The sequence below is a fragment of the Chlorocebus sabaeus genome, chromosome 17 (assembly GCF_047675955.1).
Source record: "Chlorocebus sabaeus isolate Y175 chromosome 17, mChlSab1.0.hap1, whole genome shotgun sequence".
Classification (NCBI taxonomy): domain Eukaryota; kingdom Metazoa; phylum Chordata; class Mammalia; order Primates; family Cercopithecidae; genus Chlorocebus; species Chlorocebus sabaeus.
This window is the reverse complement of record NC_132920.1, coordinates 27584341-27601372: the sequence shown is the minus strand read 5'-3', so window position 1 is coordinate 27601372 and position 17032 is coordinate 27584341. Positions and strand designations below refer to the sequence as shown.

At 45.0% G+C, this 17032-nt stretch overlaps 4 protein-coding genes and 1 pseudogene across 4 annotated transcripts; 4 read left to right on the top strand and 1 right to left on the bottom strand.

The window, feature by feature from the left end:
- The first annotated feature begins 3974 nt into the window (after nt 1-3974).
- Nucleotides 3975-4390, top strand: LOC103221945 (histone H4-like). The gene has a single exon (XM_007973407.3). The coding sequence runs from the start codon at nt 3999-4001 to the stop codon at nt 4308-4310; it is 312 nt and encodes a 103-aa protein (XP_007971598.3). The 5' UTR covers nt 3975-3998; the 3' UTR covers nt 4311-4390.
- A 753-nt stretch (nt 4391-5143) lies between these two features.
- On the top strand, nt 5144-6255 carry LOC119626717 (histone H3.1). Its single transcript, XM_038005623.2, has one exon. It carries the CDS (start codon nt 5191-5193, stop codon nt 5599-5601), a length of 411 nt encoding a protein of 136 aa, XP_037861551.1. The 5' UTR covers nt 5144-5190; the 3' UTR covers nt 5602-6255.
- Nucleotides 6256-9947: 3692 nt separating this feature from the next.
- H1-5 (H1.5 linker histone, cluster member) lies at nt 9948-10693 on the top strand. Its single transcript, XM_007973405.3, has one exon. The coding sequence runs from the start codon at nt 10013-10015 to the stop codon at nt 10691-10693; it is 681 nt and encodes a 226-aa protein (XP_007971596.1). The 5' UTR covers nt 9948-10012.
- Nucleotides 9984-12083, bottom strand: HIST1H2AL (histone cluster 1, H2al). The gene has a single exon (XM_073005748.1). The coding sequence runs from the start codon at nt 12030-12032 to the stop codon at nt 11640-11642; it is 393 nt and encodes a 130-aa protein (XP_072861849.1). The 5' UTR covers nt 12033-12083; the 3' UTR covers nt 9984-11639.
- Nucleotides 12084-12214: 131 nt separating this feature from the next.
- LOC103222331 (histone H2B type 1-M-like) lies at nt 12215-13539 on the top strand (annotated as a pseudogene).
- The last annotated feature ends 3493 nt before the right edge of the window (nt 13540-17032 follow it).

The following is a 17032-nucleotide window of genomic DNA, read 5'->3' as shown; positions in this document are numbered from 1 at the left end:
CCAGGCTGGAGTGCAGTGGTGTGATCCCGGCTCACTGCAACCTCCACCTCCCGGGTTCAAGCAATTCTCCTGCCTCAGCCTCCTGAGAAGCTATAGCATGTCAATATGCCATACTTTGGGGAATTATGTTCTGAGCCCCAACAATGTAAGTATTCCCAGGGCAAAGCATTTTTGTATTTATATTTATTTATTTAGAGACAGAGTATCGCTTTGTTGCCCAGGCTGGAGTCCAGTGGTGTGATCTCGGCTAACTGCAACCTTCGCTTCTCAGGTTCAAGCAATTCTGCCTCAGCCTCCTGAGTAGCTGGGATTACACGCTTGCGCCACTATGCCCAGATAATTTTTGTGTGTTTTTTTTTTTTTCTTTTTTCTTTTCTTTTTTTTTTTGTGACGGAGTCTGGCTTTGTTGCCCAGGCTGGAGTGCAGTGGCGCCATCTTGGCTCCCTGCAAGCGCCGCCTCCTGGGTTCAGGCCATTCTCCTGCCTCAGCCTCCCCTGGGACTACAGGCGCCCGCCGTCATGCCCAGCTAATTTTTTGTATTTTTGGTAGAGACGAGGTTTCACCATGTTAGCCAGGATGGTCTCAATCTCCTGACCTCGTGATCCGCCCACCTCGGCCTCCCAAAGTTCTGGGATTACAGGCGTGAGCCACCGCTCCCAGCCGCTTCGTGTGTATTTTTAATAAAGACAGGGTTTCACCAGGTTGACCAGGCTGGTCAGGAACTCCTGACTTCAGGTGATCCAACAGCCTCAGCCTCCCCAATTGCTGGCATTACAAGAGTGAGCCACCGTGCCCAGCCCAAGGGCAAAATATTTTCAAGGCAATCAGTAAACCGGAGATCTTTCATAGGATTGTGAAAGGAAAATAAATCTCAGGACCCCAAAACCACTAAGCCAAGGGAAAAGTCAAGCTGGGAACTATGTCAGGCAAACATGTCTTCCATTTTATTCCTAAATAAGATAGCTATAATAAAAAGCTACATACCTCCCTTACAATTTTCCCATAAGGAAATTCCTTGTGGACAAAGGATAAAGAGAACTCAAAGTCATCCTTCTGAGGCTCACCTGAGACACATGTGTATCTGATTGCGTCCTCTGCCCTATTATTTATGTAAAAATGCAGATTCACTGAGCCAGACTAAATTGTGTATTCAATGGGAGGCTGATCAATGACTCAAAAGAATGCAGTCTTTTGTCTCGAATCTACTTCTAACCTGGAAGCCCCCACTTCGAGTTGTCCTACCTTACTGAACCGAACCAATGTACATCTTACACATGTTGATTGATATCTTTTGTCTCCCTAAACTGTATAAAAGCAAGCTATACCCCAACTACCTTGGGCACATGTTATCAGGACCTCCTAAGGCTGTATCACAGACCCATCCTTAATCTTGGCAAAACAAACTTTCTAAATTGATTGACACCTGCCTCAGATACCTTTTGGTTTACAGGATGTTATATAGACAACCAGAATATTCCTCCCCCAAAATATACCACTTGGCTATAAGGATTATTTTGAGAAACAGCTGACACAGAAAAAGCACTGAAAACGGTAAAAGTTTCTCTTTCATGAAGCAACAAAAACAAACACAAACTCCTTTCATGTGTAAAAGACATTTCCCTTGGTAAAGATGTCCTCCTTGGTTATATCAGAAGAGGAGAATGGCCCTCAGAGACAATTCTTACCACCTGAGATGACTTGAACCTGCATACAAGACTTTATCAGATAATCCTTGTCTTCCATTAGTTTACTCCCTATATTTTCCTTTCCACAGTTTACTCCCCTAGGAAACCACCACCTCTTTAAAATGGTATACAAACTCCCGGGTCTGTCTGCCTCCATGGGCTTTTATTCCCTTTCTGTGAATGCTCACATATGCATATATACAGCAATAAATCTTTTTCCCTGTTAATCTGTCTTTTGTCAATTTAATTTGTAGGGCCCAACTACAAAGCCTAACAGAGTAAAATAAAAGTTTCTTATTCTACAGTTTCCTTCACCAGATAAAGGAGCACTTATAAGGGTTTTCAGTGCTTCTAGATTTCATCTTGAAAAAATTAATTATAAAATAACATATTCAGTACCTTGTTTTATGGTCCAAAATGCTGCCTAGTTTTTCTGTAGTTGGAAAAGAGGATTGCTGAGATTAATGCGCCACATGAGATACAGGGTTTAAACCTTCAAGTTTAAGCACTTAGGTTCCATTGTTAAAAGAGAGGGAAAAAGGCCCGGCATGGTGGCTCATGCCTGTAATCCCAGCACTTTGGGAGGCCGAGGTGGGCGGATCACCTGAGGTCAGGAGTTTGAGACCAGCCTGGCCAACACGGCGAAACTCCGCCTGTACTAAAAATACAAAAATTAGCTGAACGTGGTGGCGGGTGCCTTTAATCCCAGCTACTTAGGAGGCTAAGGCTGCAGAATCGCTTGAACCCGGGAGGCAGAGATTGCAGTGTGCAGAGAACGCGCCATTGCACTCCAGCCTGGGGGGACAAGAGCAAAACTCTGTTAAAAAAAAAAAAAAAAAGGCGGGGGGGGGGGGGGTGGTGGGGAAGAGGCCAGCCTAGCTCAGCGAGAAATTGATTAACTGATACAACATAAGTATGTAATTTTTGCACATACAGTAATCACAGAATAGTTCATAATATACTTGGAGAGACTGACTTTTAGAATAAAATTACATGTTTGTTAAAGGCATAAATAATCTAACACTTTTGAAATATAAAAGGTAAACATTACTGAGAAACGGAATCTGATAGCTGGAAGGCAGGGCAAGGCAGGGCCAGCCTAGGTCAGGAAGGTCACCCAACATGAAACTGTTTTTTTGTTTTGTTTTGCTTTTTGTTTTTTTGAGATGGACTCTCACTCTGTCGCCCAGGCTGGAGTGCATGGAGTGCAGTAGTGAGGTCTTGGCTCACTGCAACCTCCGCCTCCCGGGTTCAAGCGATTCTCCTGCCTCAACCTCCCGAGTAGGTGGGGTTACGGGCGCCCTCCACCACGCCTGGCCAATTTTCTTTATTTTTAGTAGAAAAGGGGTTTCGCCATCTCAGCCAGGCTGGTCTCGAAGTCCTGACTTCGTGGTCCATCTGCATCGGCCTCCCTAAGGGCTGGGATTACAGGCGTAAGCCACAGAGTCCAGCCATTTGAAACTCTTTTTCTTGGGATAAAGTCATCCTTGGTCTTTCCCTCCTGCATTTTATTTGTAAATGTAAAAGACAGGGTTTCCGGGCACAGCTGATTTCCTAGTTCAACAGAAAAGAGGAACAGGAGGGAGCTCAAGCGGCATCTTCACCACTCAAAGGAACTAGAGGGTAAAAGCCACCTTTCTTTCTCAAACAGCTTCCTGAAATGTTTCTAGGTGGAATGAGGGAAAAAAAAATAGGAAATCAGTTCTTGCCCCAAAAATGTGGTCGGCGAGGGAGGTAAACGAACAGAAAGGACAGCTACAGAAAGAATAAAAGGTAAGGAAAAGAATAGAGAACCAAATTTGGGAAAGGTGAGGAATCCCACCTTGGAGCTATCATCAGGTGTAGTCTTTTGCAGTCAGCCACTCCACAGGCTGATCACTTCGAGATTGTACGGAAGCAGTTTCTACACACGATTTCACAACTGCCCGAAACGACTGTGATTACCCCTCTAGAGATGGCGCCACTTGATTCCAGCAGCCACAAAGCACTAGAGCAATCGATGCTAAGAGGTGACAGGAAAAATAGGCTGCAACGATCCAGCCAAAGGAATGCCGTTGCAGCGGCGGTCAACCTAAAACACTGTGGAAGGGCAAGATGAGCTGAGTAACTTTTAATTGGGCATCATTTTCAGAATCTGGAGTTTAAGCACCGCCCTTTCCATTTTTTTCCTGAAGTCGTTGGCAGGGCGCAAGGTCTGCGATTGACTGACCGGATGCAGCTGGTGTGGACAGTTCTCAATCAGGTCCGATTTATCACTATATTTATAAGTACTGCTGCGAGACTCGCTGTGTTGCATTTTACTTAGTACAAGATATGTCTGGGCGCGTCAAAGGTGGGAAGGGTCTGGGCAAAGGAGGCGCTAAGCGCCACCGCAAAGTCCTGCGCGACAATATTCAGGGCATCACCAAGCCAGCCATCCGACGCCTGGCACGGCGTGGAGGCGTTAAACGCATCTCAGGCCTTATATACGAGGAGACGCGCGGAGTTCTTAAGGTGTTTTTGGAGAATGTGATCCGCGATGCAGTTACCTACACGGAACATGCCAAACGCAAGACAGTCACGGCCATGGACGTGGTTTACGCGCTCAAGCGCCAGGGTCGCACCCTCTATGGCTTTGGCGGCTGAGTGTTTTCCTTACTTATCCCATTCCTCAAAGGCCCTTCTCAGGGCCACCCATGAAATCTGTGAAAGAGCTGTAGACTAGAGCCTTAATTTCCTAAGAACATCTAAACGTATGGCAGTTTTGGCAAATTAGCGATTCTACATAAGCAGTCTCTAAGGTTTATTGCGGTTCGGTGCCCCTTTCAGCATTACTTAGTGGTTAAAAGTGTCGTATTCTCTGATAGACGGCCAAATTTATAACGCCTCCGGTTTTTGCAAGTCACAGTGGAACATCCGGTCTCATTTACCTTGTGTCGATTACTTTCCCGCTATGAATGCAAGGGCTGTGTAACTATGACACTGGTCCGCAACGCTCAAAATGCCTCAATATCGCCCTTTACAGAAAAAGTCGGCCAACTTCTAAAACATTCTTAAGTACGTTTAAATTTGAGAAATACTGGCATACCTACAACGCTCGAGTTTCATGTCCCCTTCAATGCCTCCACTTAAAAATTTACTCTAGTTTCACTTTTCCTTCACGTTCCTTAACTTTTTGTCAAACCAATAATGACACCACATAATTCAAATAGTGCAAGGCAAGTTTAGATTTTTCAAGCTTACATTTAAACAGGATTTTGATGCACGAAAATTCCTAGAGTTTAGGGGGATTTTTTGTTTCCGTTTTTGTTTTTCTTTAGCTATCAAAACCATTTTACGTTTCTTGACCCAAAGCTGAGGCGGAATGTCTCCCTTTCACTGGCAGATTAAACTGGGAGCCAATTCCGTGTGTGAGACGTGGCATGCCACAGTCTACTGTCCAATCAGAACGCGAGGGCAGCTATAAATACAGGGATGATCAGTTTTTTTTCTCTCATTTGTGTTGAGTAGTTAGGCCTACTTAGCAATGGCACGGACAAAGCAGACAGCTCGCAAGTCCACCGGCGGCAAAGCGCCGCGTAAGCAGCTGGCCACCAAGGCGGCTCGCAAGAGTGCTCCGGCCACCGGTGGAGTCAAGAAGCCCCACCGCTACCGCCCCGGCACCGTGGCTCTGCGCGAGATCCGCCGCTACCAGAAGTCCACTGAGCTGCTAATCCGGAAGCTACCTTTTCAGCGCTTGGTACGGGAGATCGCACAGGACTTTAAGACCGACCTGCGCTTCCAGAGCTCGGCAGTGATGGCGCTGCAAGAGGCTTGCGAGGCCTACCTGGTGGGGCTATTTGAGGACACCAACCTGTGCGCCATTCACGCCAAGCGCGTCACTATTATGCCCAAAGACATCCAGCTTGCGCGCCGCATCCGAGGGGAGAGGGCATAAATGTTTTTCTATCATCCCAAAAAGTCTGTCCAACCCCAAAAGGCTCTTTTCAGAGCCCCTCAATTGTCACCGAAAGGAAGCTGTAGATTTTGAGACGTATCTTAAATCGATGTTAGTTACAAGTTGTGGACAAAATGTAGTCGTGGCTCAACGCACTGTAATGCAGGAGTTAGGTCACAGGCTGTTGGTATGCTAAATCAATTCCACATACAGAACCTGCTCCTACCGATGAGGATTACCATTCAAAAAAGACATGTCATAGGGACAATTGTGCAGATGAAGTTTAACTTTTGAAAAGTATTCCTGTTCTTTGAGGAATGTGTTTCCTGCTTGTCTATCTGCCCCTAAGGAAGGGAACGAGTAATATAGTGAGTGTACACAGGCTCTTGTGAGGCCGAGGCGGCCAGATCACAAGGTTAGTACATCGAGACTATCCTGGCTAACACGATGAAACCGTCTACTGAAAAAAAAAATTGCCGGGAGGGTGGCACGCGCCTGTAGTTCCTGCTACTCCGGAGGCTGAGGCAGGAGCATTGCTTGAACCTGGGAGGCGGAGGTTGCAGTGAGCCGAGATCGCGCCATTATCCTCCAGCCTGGGCTACAGAGCCAGACTCCCTCTCAAAAAAAAAAAAAAAAAAAACCAAAAACCAAAAATCAGGCTCTAAAAACTGTACACATGAGAGTGGAACAATAGACAATCAGGACTCAGAAGGGACGAAAGAATGAATGATAGGTTACTTAATTGGTACAACGTAAGCTATTTAGCTCTCCTATACCCCATGTAACTTGACCACCATGGAGCATATGCATGTAACAAAGTTGCCATTTGTACCCCACGCAAGTAACAGTTTTGACCAAAAGCTCAACACTTTTGTTCTGTTTCAATGTAATGTTTAGCAAGCCATGTGTTAGGTAGTGGGCCTCTGAAGAGGGATACTTTAACCTACCGCATGCTGTCATCTGTGAAATGAACTTCTAGCTCTGTAAGTGGACCTTAAAAAGTATTTTCCTGTCATTTCACAATATGTTTGTCATAGATTGTGGAGTTGGATTTTCATGAGGTGTTTTTTTTGTTGTTGTTTTTTGTTTTGTTTTGTTTGGTTTGGTTTGGTTTGGTTTTTTCGAGATAATCAGTCTGAGTATTCAACTTCAAGTGGTATTTAAAGCTCTTCCTGGTTTCTAACCAAACTTGTCCAGTATTTTCAGCTGTTTAGAGTTTGGCAGAGATGTGAAGGCAGTTGTTCTCCCGAGTGCTCTCAGCCAGCTCAGCCATGTATCTGTGCCTTCCCTTCTTTCTCATATTGGATTCACTCTTGCAAAGAGGCATGCAGTGGTGTCCAGCCCTTTGGCTTCCCTGGGCCACATTGGAAGCAGAAGAGTTGTGTTGGGTCACACATAAAATACAGGATCACTAAGGATAATTGATGAAAGAAAAGAAAAGGAAGGAAGGAAGGAAGGAAGGAAGGAAGGAAGGAAGGAAGGAGGGAGGTGGGTGAATCTCGAGGTCAGACCAGCCTGGCCAACATGGTGAAACCCCGTCTCTACTAAAAATACAAAAAATTAGCTGGGCATAGTGGTGGGCGCCTGTAATCACGGCTCCTTGGGAGGCTGAGGCAGGAGAATCGCTTGAACCCAAGATCGCACCATTGCACTCCAGCCTGGGCTACAGAGCTAGACTCCATCTCAAAAATATCCCAGCTCCTCGGGAGGCTGAGGTTGCAGTGAGCCGAGATCAGGCCACTGTACGCCAGCCTGGGTGACAGAGTGAGACCCCATCTCAAAATAAATAAACAAACAAACAAACAAATAAATAAATAAATAAAAGGGAGGAAGGGAAAGAAAGAAGAAAAGGTCTGTGCATAATTTTTGTGATATCCATCACCACAGATGAGCAAAAAAGTCCTCACATTTAAAGGGTTGGATATGCATATACAGTTTTCAGAAACTTAAGATTTGATTCAGAAAAACAACAACAACAACAACAACAAACCACTTTTGATCCATGGGGCCAGAAGCCTCTTCCCACAATTAACTTAGAGCTCTTTTAGTGGCTGTCTGCTAGGTGTAGGAACAACTTGACACTGCCTCTTCCAAGCTTCAAAGATAGTTCTCTTCTCACCTCTTCAAGGATTTTCCCTCCATAATGGAGCTGAGGCCATGTTTCTAGGTTTAAAATTTAGAGCTGCCACTTTATAGCTGTATAACCTTTGGCAAGTTATTCATTCTCTGTCTAGGCCTCATGCTGTATAGCTGTAAATGTGGCAAATTAATAGAAACCTGTAGAACATATTTAAGATTACTTCCTGGCAGGTAGTAAATGTTGAATGAGTGTCAGCCCTTATTGTTACACCCCTGCTCCCACTACGCATGGAGTTTTGGGGTTTTTTTCTCCTGGACCTTCTAAGTTTTGTGTTTGGAACAGCAGAAAGTGCTTGGTTTGAACATTTTCTTGTGAAGATCTCCTTTTCTTTAGTTCTCAATTTGCATTGTTTGGTAAGAGGCCTATACAATATCTGTGTCTCTGTGGATAAATTTATAACACAGCAAAACGGCTAGATAATAAATAGTTTGGAGTTTAAAGGCCATATATAGTCTCTGTCACACATTCTTTTTAGTTTTTAGTTTGTTTGCTTGTTCGAGACAGCATCTTTCTCCATCGCCCAGGCTGGAGTGCAGTGGTGCTCACCGCTCACTGCAGCCTTGACACCCTGAATTCAAGTGATCCTCCCACCTCAGTCTCCCAAGTAGCTGAGACTACAGGCATGCACCACCACACCCAGCAATATTTTTTGTATTTTTAGTAGAGATAAGGTTTCACCACGTTGCCCAGGCTGGTCTTGAACTCCTGAAATCAAGCAACCCTCCTATCCCGGTCTTCCCCAGTGCTGAGATTATGGACATGAACCACCATGCCCAGCCTTTGTTTTTGTTTTTGTTTTAAACAATATTGTTAAAACGTAAAGGCACTTCTTAGCTTGAGGGCCATACAGAAACAAGCCATTGTCCAGATTTGGCCATAGTCTGCCAACCTCTCCAGGAGTTCTTAGAGAGAAGATGAAATGTGTTGGCTACTTTAAATTTTCTTGCACAGCATTTCAAGGGTGAGAAATAAGTGACTGGTGATTTCATTAGGAATCCAAATCATTATTTGATCATTTTTATCATCCAGGCATCCTGTCCAATCCCCTCCACATCTTATAAATTGTAAACTTCACCATTTATTTCAACCTCAGTGTATTTGCCTGTGTTTTCCTGAGTTCCTCTGAACGTCTATAACCTGAAGTCGCTCAATATCCAATCCAACCTTTTCAGTCAATAGCCAGATATTCTTCTAAAATATTACCATTTAAACACACAAAAATACCCATATTGATGTATCCTGGCTGCTTATAGAAGAGAGTACTCCTGATGGTGCAGCTTGTTAAATGTGGGTGGAGATTCAGGGGGAGCAGTAAGAACATTTTGAAAACCTAACAGAATCCTGGGTCCCCTAAACAGTTTGTGTATTTGAGGATGACAGGGTGCTCTTGAATAATTTTCTGCAGGTTTGAATTTTCTCTAAACTGAATTATCTATATTATTTTTCTTCCCCTTTTTAATGGATTTGCCCAGGAACTAAAAAGGGAAAACACTTCAATTAGAAACATAACACATTTAAGTTTGAATTTGAATCTGGGTAGTTGGATTCTTAAGTCAAAGCGACTTGAATTACTGGTGCTGCAATGCAGAAGAAGTCACTCTGACCGTGGAACTTTTCCAAGCTGCAAAATCCCATTCTGTAAAGACATCAGCACATGGAAACTCCTAGGACACAGAACCAGTTTGTAAAGTCAAGTCTGTGTGGTTAAGTTGGGGCTGTAGGCAACCAGCTGTCCCGTGCCTGTGTTACTTGCTACAGTTAGAAACAAAGTTCATGCCCAAACCAAGGAACCCAGTGTCTTTTCTCTTGCAGAAATCAAAGCGTGAACTCATGGGAAAATTTTAAAAAATAACTTTCTCCGGATACTTAATAGAAATTTATCGCGACACGCTACTAACTAACATGATGCCCTCAGCCCATTGGATTCTTGTGAAAAGCAGAAGGGATTTTTAAAAATATCTTTCATCAATTGCACGAGATTCGTGAAAACACAAACAAGTATGTGAACCTGGAGGCTGTTTTCCTCCTTTGGAGCTTCAAAGTGCCAAATTCTGTACCGTTGTTTTAAGCATTTAATCAAATTTTGAGGACTAACAAACACAATTTGGGAGTCCAACGGGGAGCGGCGGCGGCCAGAGGGCGGCGGATTGGACGCTCCACCAATCACAGGGCAGCGCCGGCTTATATAAGCCCGGGGCCTGAGCATAGCAGCAATGCAAAACTTGCTCTTTGGATTTTGAGCTTATTCTCTTCTAGCAGTTTCTTACCACCATGTCGGAAACCGCTCCTGCCGAAACAGCCACCCCAGCGCCTGTGGAGAAATCTCCCGCTAAGAAGAAGGCAACTAAGAAAGCGGCCGGCGCTGGCGCGGCTAAGCGCAAAGCGACTGGACCCCCAGTCTCAGAGCTGATCACCAAGGCTGTGGCTGCTTCTAAGGAGCGTAATGGCCTTTCTTTGGCAGCCCTTAAGAAGGCCTTAGCGGCCGGTGGCTACGACGTGGAGAAGAATAACAGCCGCATCAAGCTGGGCCTCAAGAGCTTGGTGAGCAAGGGCACCCTGGTGCAGACCAAGGGCACTGGTGCTTCTGGCTCCTTTAAACTCAACAAGAAGGCGGCCTCCGGGGAAGCTAAGCCCAAAGCCAAGAAGGCAGGCGCCGCTAAAGCTAAGAAGCCCGCGGGGGCCACGCCTAAGAAGCCCAAGAAGGCTGCAGGGGCGAAAAAGGCAGTGAAGAAGACGCCGAAGAAGGCGAAGAAACCCGCGGCAGCTGGCGTCAAAAAAGTGGCGAAGAGCCCTAAGAAGGCCAAGGCCGCAGCCAAACCGAAAAAGGCAACCAAGAGTCCTGCCAAGCCTAAGGCAGTTAAGCCGAAAGCGGCAAAGCCCAAAGCCGCTAAGCCCAAAGCAGCAAAACCTAAAGCTGCAAAGGCCAAGAAGGCGGCTGCCAAAAAGAAGTAGGAAGCTGGCGTGTGAAAACCGCAACAAAGCCCCAAAGGCTCTTTTCAGAGCCACCCAGAGATCTCTAAAAAAATTGCTGTGCACAACGTGTTAGATCAGGCAGGCAGTTTTCCTCCCTCTATCTTCATCGAGAAACGCAAGGCATGAGTTCCAGCAGTTGGTTTAAGAAGTTGGTGTCAAACTTTTTGTCTGACGCCTAGCTACAAAGAAGCTTCTTAAATTTTAAAAGCCCCGCTCTATAATCTGATTGGTCACTTTTGTTCCGTCGTCAGTACGTGGTTTCTCCGCGTTTAAGCCACTTAGGCGCCAGCTACTTCGGCGTTACTGTGTTCGGCATTGATACAGCCAATTTGATGTGACTATCATTCTGTACTGGATTCCTTTTTTTCTTTACCCGAGTCAGAGTCTCGCTCTGTCACTCAGGCTGGCGTGCAGTGGCGCGGGCTCGGATCACTGCAGCCTCATCCTCTCCGACTCAAACGATTGTCTCACTTCAGCCTCTGAAGTGCTAGGACTAAAGGTATGATGCACCACGCCGCCCGGCTAATTTTTCTATCGGCTATGATGCCCAGGCAGATCTTGAATTCATGAGCTTCAGCGATCTTCCCGCCTCAGCTTCCAAAAGTGCTGGGATTACAGGCGTGAGCCACTGCGCCTGGCCCTGGATTTTTTTCTTATTGTCTCTAGTACATATAACACGCGATGAATAAACACAGCGAACACTCTTGTAAGCCCTGTATTAAATGACTTGTTCACATTCTGACTTAAACAAGTCACCTGAATCCTGTAAGGTTGTCCCTAAAGTCATTACTAAGCTTTAGATGAAAAATGCTTTTCTTTTCACAATAAACGTTCCGAATGTTTAACCAGTGGCCCAGCTCTCCCGCAGAAATAGTAAGTGGCTCTGAAAAGAGCCGTTGTATTGGAAAGTGACGCTATGGAGACATTATTTGCCCTTGGCCTTGTGATGACTCTCGGTCTTCTTGGGCAGTAGCACGGCCTGAATGTTGGGCAGGACACCACCCTGAGCGATGGTCACTTTGCCCAGCAGCTTGTTGAGCTCCTCGTCGTTACGGATGGCCAGCTGCAGGTGACGCGGGATGATGCGAGTCTTCTTGTTGTCGCGGGCGGCGTTGCCCGCCAGCTCCAGGATCTCGGCGGTCAGGTACTCCAGCACCGCCGCAAGATACACTGGGGCGCCGGCACCGACACGCTCAGCATAGTTGCCCTTGCGGAGCAGCCGGTGCACTCTGCCCACGGGAAACTGGAGACCAGCCCGAGAAGAGCGAGTCTTGGCCTTGGCGCGAGCTTTGCCTCCCTGCTTGCCGCGTCCCGACATGACGAAGAAACGATTAATAGACAGACTGAGAAGAGACTAGAGAACTTTGCCAGAACTCCACTACTTATAGTCAATACTGGGCGCGAAAATAAACCTGTGCCATTGGCTCAAATTACAGTTTTATTTAAACCAATGGAATCGCTGTTATGAAACACGCTTCTTTGGATTGGACAAAAATGCATATGACGTCATCTAGAATCGCCACCAGTCCCACACACTAATGTATTAATCACCTCATTTGCATAATAATTCGTGAATAGGACGTTACAACGCACAGCTTTTTCTTCTTCTTTTTTTTAAAGACATGGTCTCCCTCTGCCGCCCAGGCTGGAGTGCAGTGGTGCCATCCCGGCTCACTGCAACGTCCGCTCCTGGGTTCAAGTGATTCTCCTGCCTCGGCCTCCTGAGTAACTGAGATTACAAGCGCCAGCCACCACAGCCCGGCTAATTTTTGTAATTTTTAGTAGAGACGGGGTTTCACCAAATTGGTCATGCTGCTCTCGAACCCCTGATCTTAGGCGATCCGCCTGCCTCGGCCTCCCAAAGTGCTGGGATTACAGGCGTGAGCCACCGCGCCCGGCCACTTTTTTTTTTTTTTTCCTTGAGACAGGGTCTGGCTTTGCCCCCAGGTTGGAACGTAGCGGCGCGATCGTGGCTCACCGCAACCTCTTTCCTGGCTGAAGCGATCCTCCTCCCTGAGCCTCCCCAGTAACTGGGATTACAGGCGTGCATCACACGCCCAGCTAATTTTTTACATGTTTTTGGAGAGGCATGGTTTCGCCATTTTGTTCAGGCTGCTCTGGAACTCCTGACCTCAAGTGATCCGCCCATCTCCGCCTCCGCCTCCCAAACTACTGGAATTACGGGCTCGCGCTGCCGCGCCCGGCCGCTTTTTCCTATTCTTCGTACCTTTTCTGCAGTTAAATTACAGCACGCCTGACCCCACCAAGTCAGCCCCAGCCCTGAAAAAGGGTTCCAAGGAGGCTATTACTAAGACAAGAAGCGAAAGCGCAGCCGCAAGGAGAGCTGCACCGTGTACTTGTACAAGGTGCTGAAGCAGGTCCACCAACACCGGCATCTCTTCCAAAGCAATGGGGATCTTGAACACCTTCGTTATGACATCTTCGAGCGTTTCGCTGGCGAGGCTTCCCGCCTGGCGCATTACAAGCGTTCGACCATCACCTCCAGGGAGATCCAGATGGCTGTTCGCCTGTCACGCACGCGGTGTCCGAGAGCACCAAGGCCGTCACCAAGTACACGAGCTCCAAGTCAGCTCCTCTCTGGTTCGTCCACTTGGAACTCCACCAGGTTCTTCCTGACCCACACCCTAAAGACTCTTTTCAGAGATACCCACACTTCCTAAACAACTGACGTTCGTTTATCCCTAGTTTTGAAATGTTCAGTTAGCTTTAACCTAAAGCCTTTCATAAATGCTTCTTAATTTATGCAGTAGATACATTGTGGCCTTATGATATTTCCAATATTATCTGCTACCAAGAATTTTATGTTACAAACGTCAAATACACAAAACGGGAGTTTTATTGTGCGTATTTCACTTATCCGGACTCAATTTCAACGCTGAGGATCCCCTGTTGAGTAAGTTATTGTCTAGAAAACCAAGTATTATTTAAAGTAAAAGTCCTATCAACCTCTACTGAAATATCACTGCACGTTTTACAGGTTACACCACAATTTTCAGGCCTCCTGGTAGGATGCTCAGTGACTAGCATGTAATCCAGGTGGCATTCTCTTTCAATTTTTCTTTTGTAACATGAATGCTGGGAATGTGCTTTCTTGCTACCTCCACTTTAGGCCTAATTTGCACAAAATGACCTAAAGGTGTTGAGATTAAAATGGAGAAAGAAGAAGGAAAGAAATAAGAACCAATTTACATCACCTCTTCCCACCAGTTAGAAATGAGGTCTGGATCATTCCCTGCTAATCCACATGCCATGCTGGCAGATGGAATTTTTCTACTAATTACTTTCCTTTACATTTGTCCTAGGTAGACCAAAGTACTCCACACTTCTCCCGACTTTCACACCTGTCTTATGAAGCTCCTCTAAGATGTAACTTGATTATGCTTCATGTTTTCCTCTCACCTTTAATGTCTCACCACTATAAAGAATGGCATTTCTGTTTACTATACTTTTGACATGATCAAAATTTTCCTTGGTTAAGAGTTTAGAATGTAGGTCAGTTTCTTTTCTGAGTCAGCTCCACATTTCATCTCACTTTATATTCTCCTTACTGGTTTTTTCTGTAATAAGGGGGGAATTCTAAACAAAAAGGCAATATTTTTGAAATGTGAAGGCAGGAGAGTCATGGGAAGGCCTTTTCTCCATGACAGAAGTGCAGTCTCCCAGTGTTTAGGCTGGGAAAACCATTTTGCCTTTTCCAGTAATCAGTGTGGAAATACAAGTCCCAATTGTGCTACAGACTATCAGATACCAGAATCATGAAACTTAACAACTTTGTTGTTTTTCTAGGTATTAGTCAATCTTTTCTCATTAAAAAGCTGGAGGTCTTAGATGGGCCTATGTGAATGAAAAGCACAAAATCTGAGCTCGCTGAATTTACGAGCTCAGAGCTCAGAGCTCAGAGCTACGAGCTCAGAGAGCCAAGGACAGTTAAGGCGCCAAGCACAGTTAAGGAGCCAAGTCTGCAGACAAAACCAGTGACCGTCTTCTCTCCAACTTCCAAAATGTTGCTAGAAACATTTGCAGAAGTCTATTGCTAGGCTGACGCTGTAGCTCATCCCTGTAATCCCAGTATGTTGGGAAGCCAAGGTGGACAGATCACAAGATCAGGAGTTCAAGAGCAGCCTGGCCAATATGGTGAAACCTTGTCTCTACTAAAAATACAAAAAAAATTAGCCAGACCTGGTGGGCACATGCCTGTAATCCCAGCAACTCCAGAGGCTGAGGCATGATAATCACTTGAACCCAGGAGGTGGAGGTTGCAGTCGGCCAAGATGGCACCACTGTACACCAGCCTGGGCAACAGAGCAAGACTCCAACTAAAAAAAAAAGAAAGAAAGAAGAAGTCTATTGCTTTACTAGATCCACCAATATTATTCAATCTGAAATTAGTACTGTTACTGATACAGTCAAGGAATGAAACATTAGGCTCACAAAGTACAATTATTATTTCCTGAAATGTTTCTTATAGCTGTCCTCCATTTCTGTAAAGTCACTTTTTGTCCACACTTTGAGGACCATCCCAAGTCTTACTTCCCCTGAAACCTTTTTTATGTCTATTACAATTTGCATTGTTTTCCCGTCTTGAAGCTTCTTCTCCAGAGTTCCTTCCTGTTCATTCCCACACATATACACCCTGCCTATGAGCAAGCAGAGATCTTATCTTTCCTGTATCTTTATAATTTTTATTCCATTAGACCCAATAATCTCAGAAATACAATTTGTTTCTAGATAGTCTTCTATTTGTCTTTAATATTTTTGTTTTGTAATCCATTTTTCTTTTTTCTTTTTAAAAATTTTTTGTAATCTATTTTTAACCCACATTACCTGTCTTCTCTTTTATGGTTGGCCTACAGGACTTACACCGGTATTCAGTTTTGAAATTAGGAGACCAACTCCTAAAACAAATGACCACTTCAAGAGGTCAAGATTTTGGTTTCTTTGACACCCAGCTTCTATATTTGTAAGTTGGAGATAACAGCAATTCATAGTCGTGTGAGTGTTGTAAGGATCAGTGAGAATACTTTGTGAATTATGATTATACACATATTTCATGTACATTAAAGAGGAATCTTATATATTTATTCAGCACTTGAAAGGCTTAGGGCACCCTCACCTATCTATCAAACTGAATCACAAAGCTCCGCCCATGCAGTGCTGTTTTCCAGTTCCTTTTTATTTTCAGTAGATACTTGTTGAGCACATGCTGTGTTCCAGAAACTCTTCTAGACCAGAAATACACACACACAAACACACACACGCACACACACACACACACACATATATATATATATATTTTTTTTTTTTTTTTTTTTTTTTTGAGACGGAGTCTTGCTTAGTCGCCCAGGTTGGAGTGCGGTGGCGCGATCTCGGCTCACTGCAAGCTCCGCCTCCCGGGTTCACGCCATTCTCCTGCCTCAGCCTCCCGATTAGCTGGGACTACAGGCGCCTGCCACTACGCCCGGCTAATTTTTTTGTATTTTTAGTAGAGACAGGGTTTCACCATGTTAGTCAGGATGGTCTGATCTCCTGACCTCGTGATCGGCCCGTCTCGGCCTCCCAAAGTGCTGGGATTACAGGCGTGAGCCACCGCGCCCGGCCGCCGACCAGAAATATTACAGTGAACTAAACAGACAAAAAGTTATGCACTCACAGTTTATTTTCTAATAAGGGAACTATATATATATATATCTTTTATGACGTAAGATAATATTAAATGTTGGGGAGGAAAATAAAGCAGAAAAGAAAGATAGGCTTTGTATTTCTTATTTTAAATAACATAATCATAGAATGTTCATCAAGAAGTTGAAATTTTAAAAAACATGAAGAGATGAGGGAGTGGGCCTTTGGGGATTGTAGGCAGAATAAAAAATGAATAAGTAAAGAGGCCCTGAGGTGTTTGTGGGAAGGAGAGATACCTGGTATTAGTCAAGAAACAGCAAAGTGGTCAATGTGACTGGAACTGAGGGAACAAGGAGAACAGTAACTGGAAGTGGAGTAACAGAAATGGGGAAGCAGCCTCAAGAATGTGTAGGACCTTATATCACACTGTAGTAGCTTTGGATAGTATTGTCCTAAATTTCAAATTTTTAGTAGCTGTAGAAAGCTGTGGGTTTTGTGTGATCAGCTGTACTCATTTTAACCCCCTGTTCCTGGACTTTAAAGGGATAATATGCAAGGTACTCCACATGTCATTACTTCTTTGTTCAACCTTTCAGAAAGGATAGAAGGAAGGAAAACCTCCCAGGGTGAGTCAGGGTATGAAGAATCCCAAAGAAGTGCCAGACCCTTCCCTAAAGA

What these genes read in the sequence shown, in the direction of transcription:
- HIST1H2AL (XM_073005748.1), bottom strand. Translation starts at nt 12,032, where the DNA reads ATGTCGGGACGCGGCAAGCAGGGAGGCAAAGCTCGCGCCAAGGCCAAG.
- H1-5 (XM_007973405.3), top strand. Translation starts at nt 10,013, where the DNA reads ATGTCGGAAACCGCTCCTGCCGAAACAGCCACCCCAGCGCCTGTGGAG.
- LOC119626717 (XM_038005623.2), top strand. Translation starts at nt 5,191, where the DNA reads ATGGCACGGACAAAGCAGACAGCTCGCAAGTCCACCGGCGGCAAAGCG.
- LOC103221945 (XM_007973407.3), top strand. Translation starts at nt 3,999, where the DNA reads ATGTCTGGGCGCGTCAAAGGTGGGAAGGGTCTGGGCAAAGGAGGCGCT.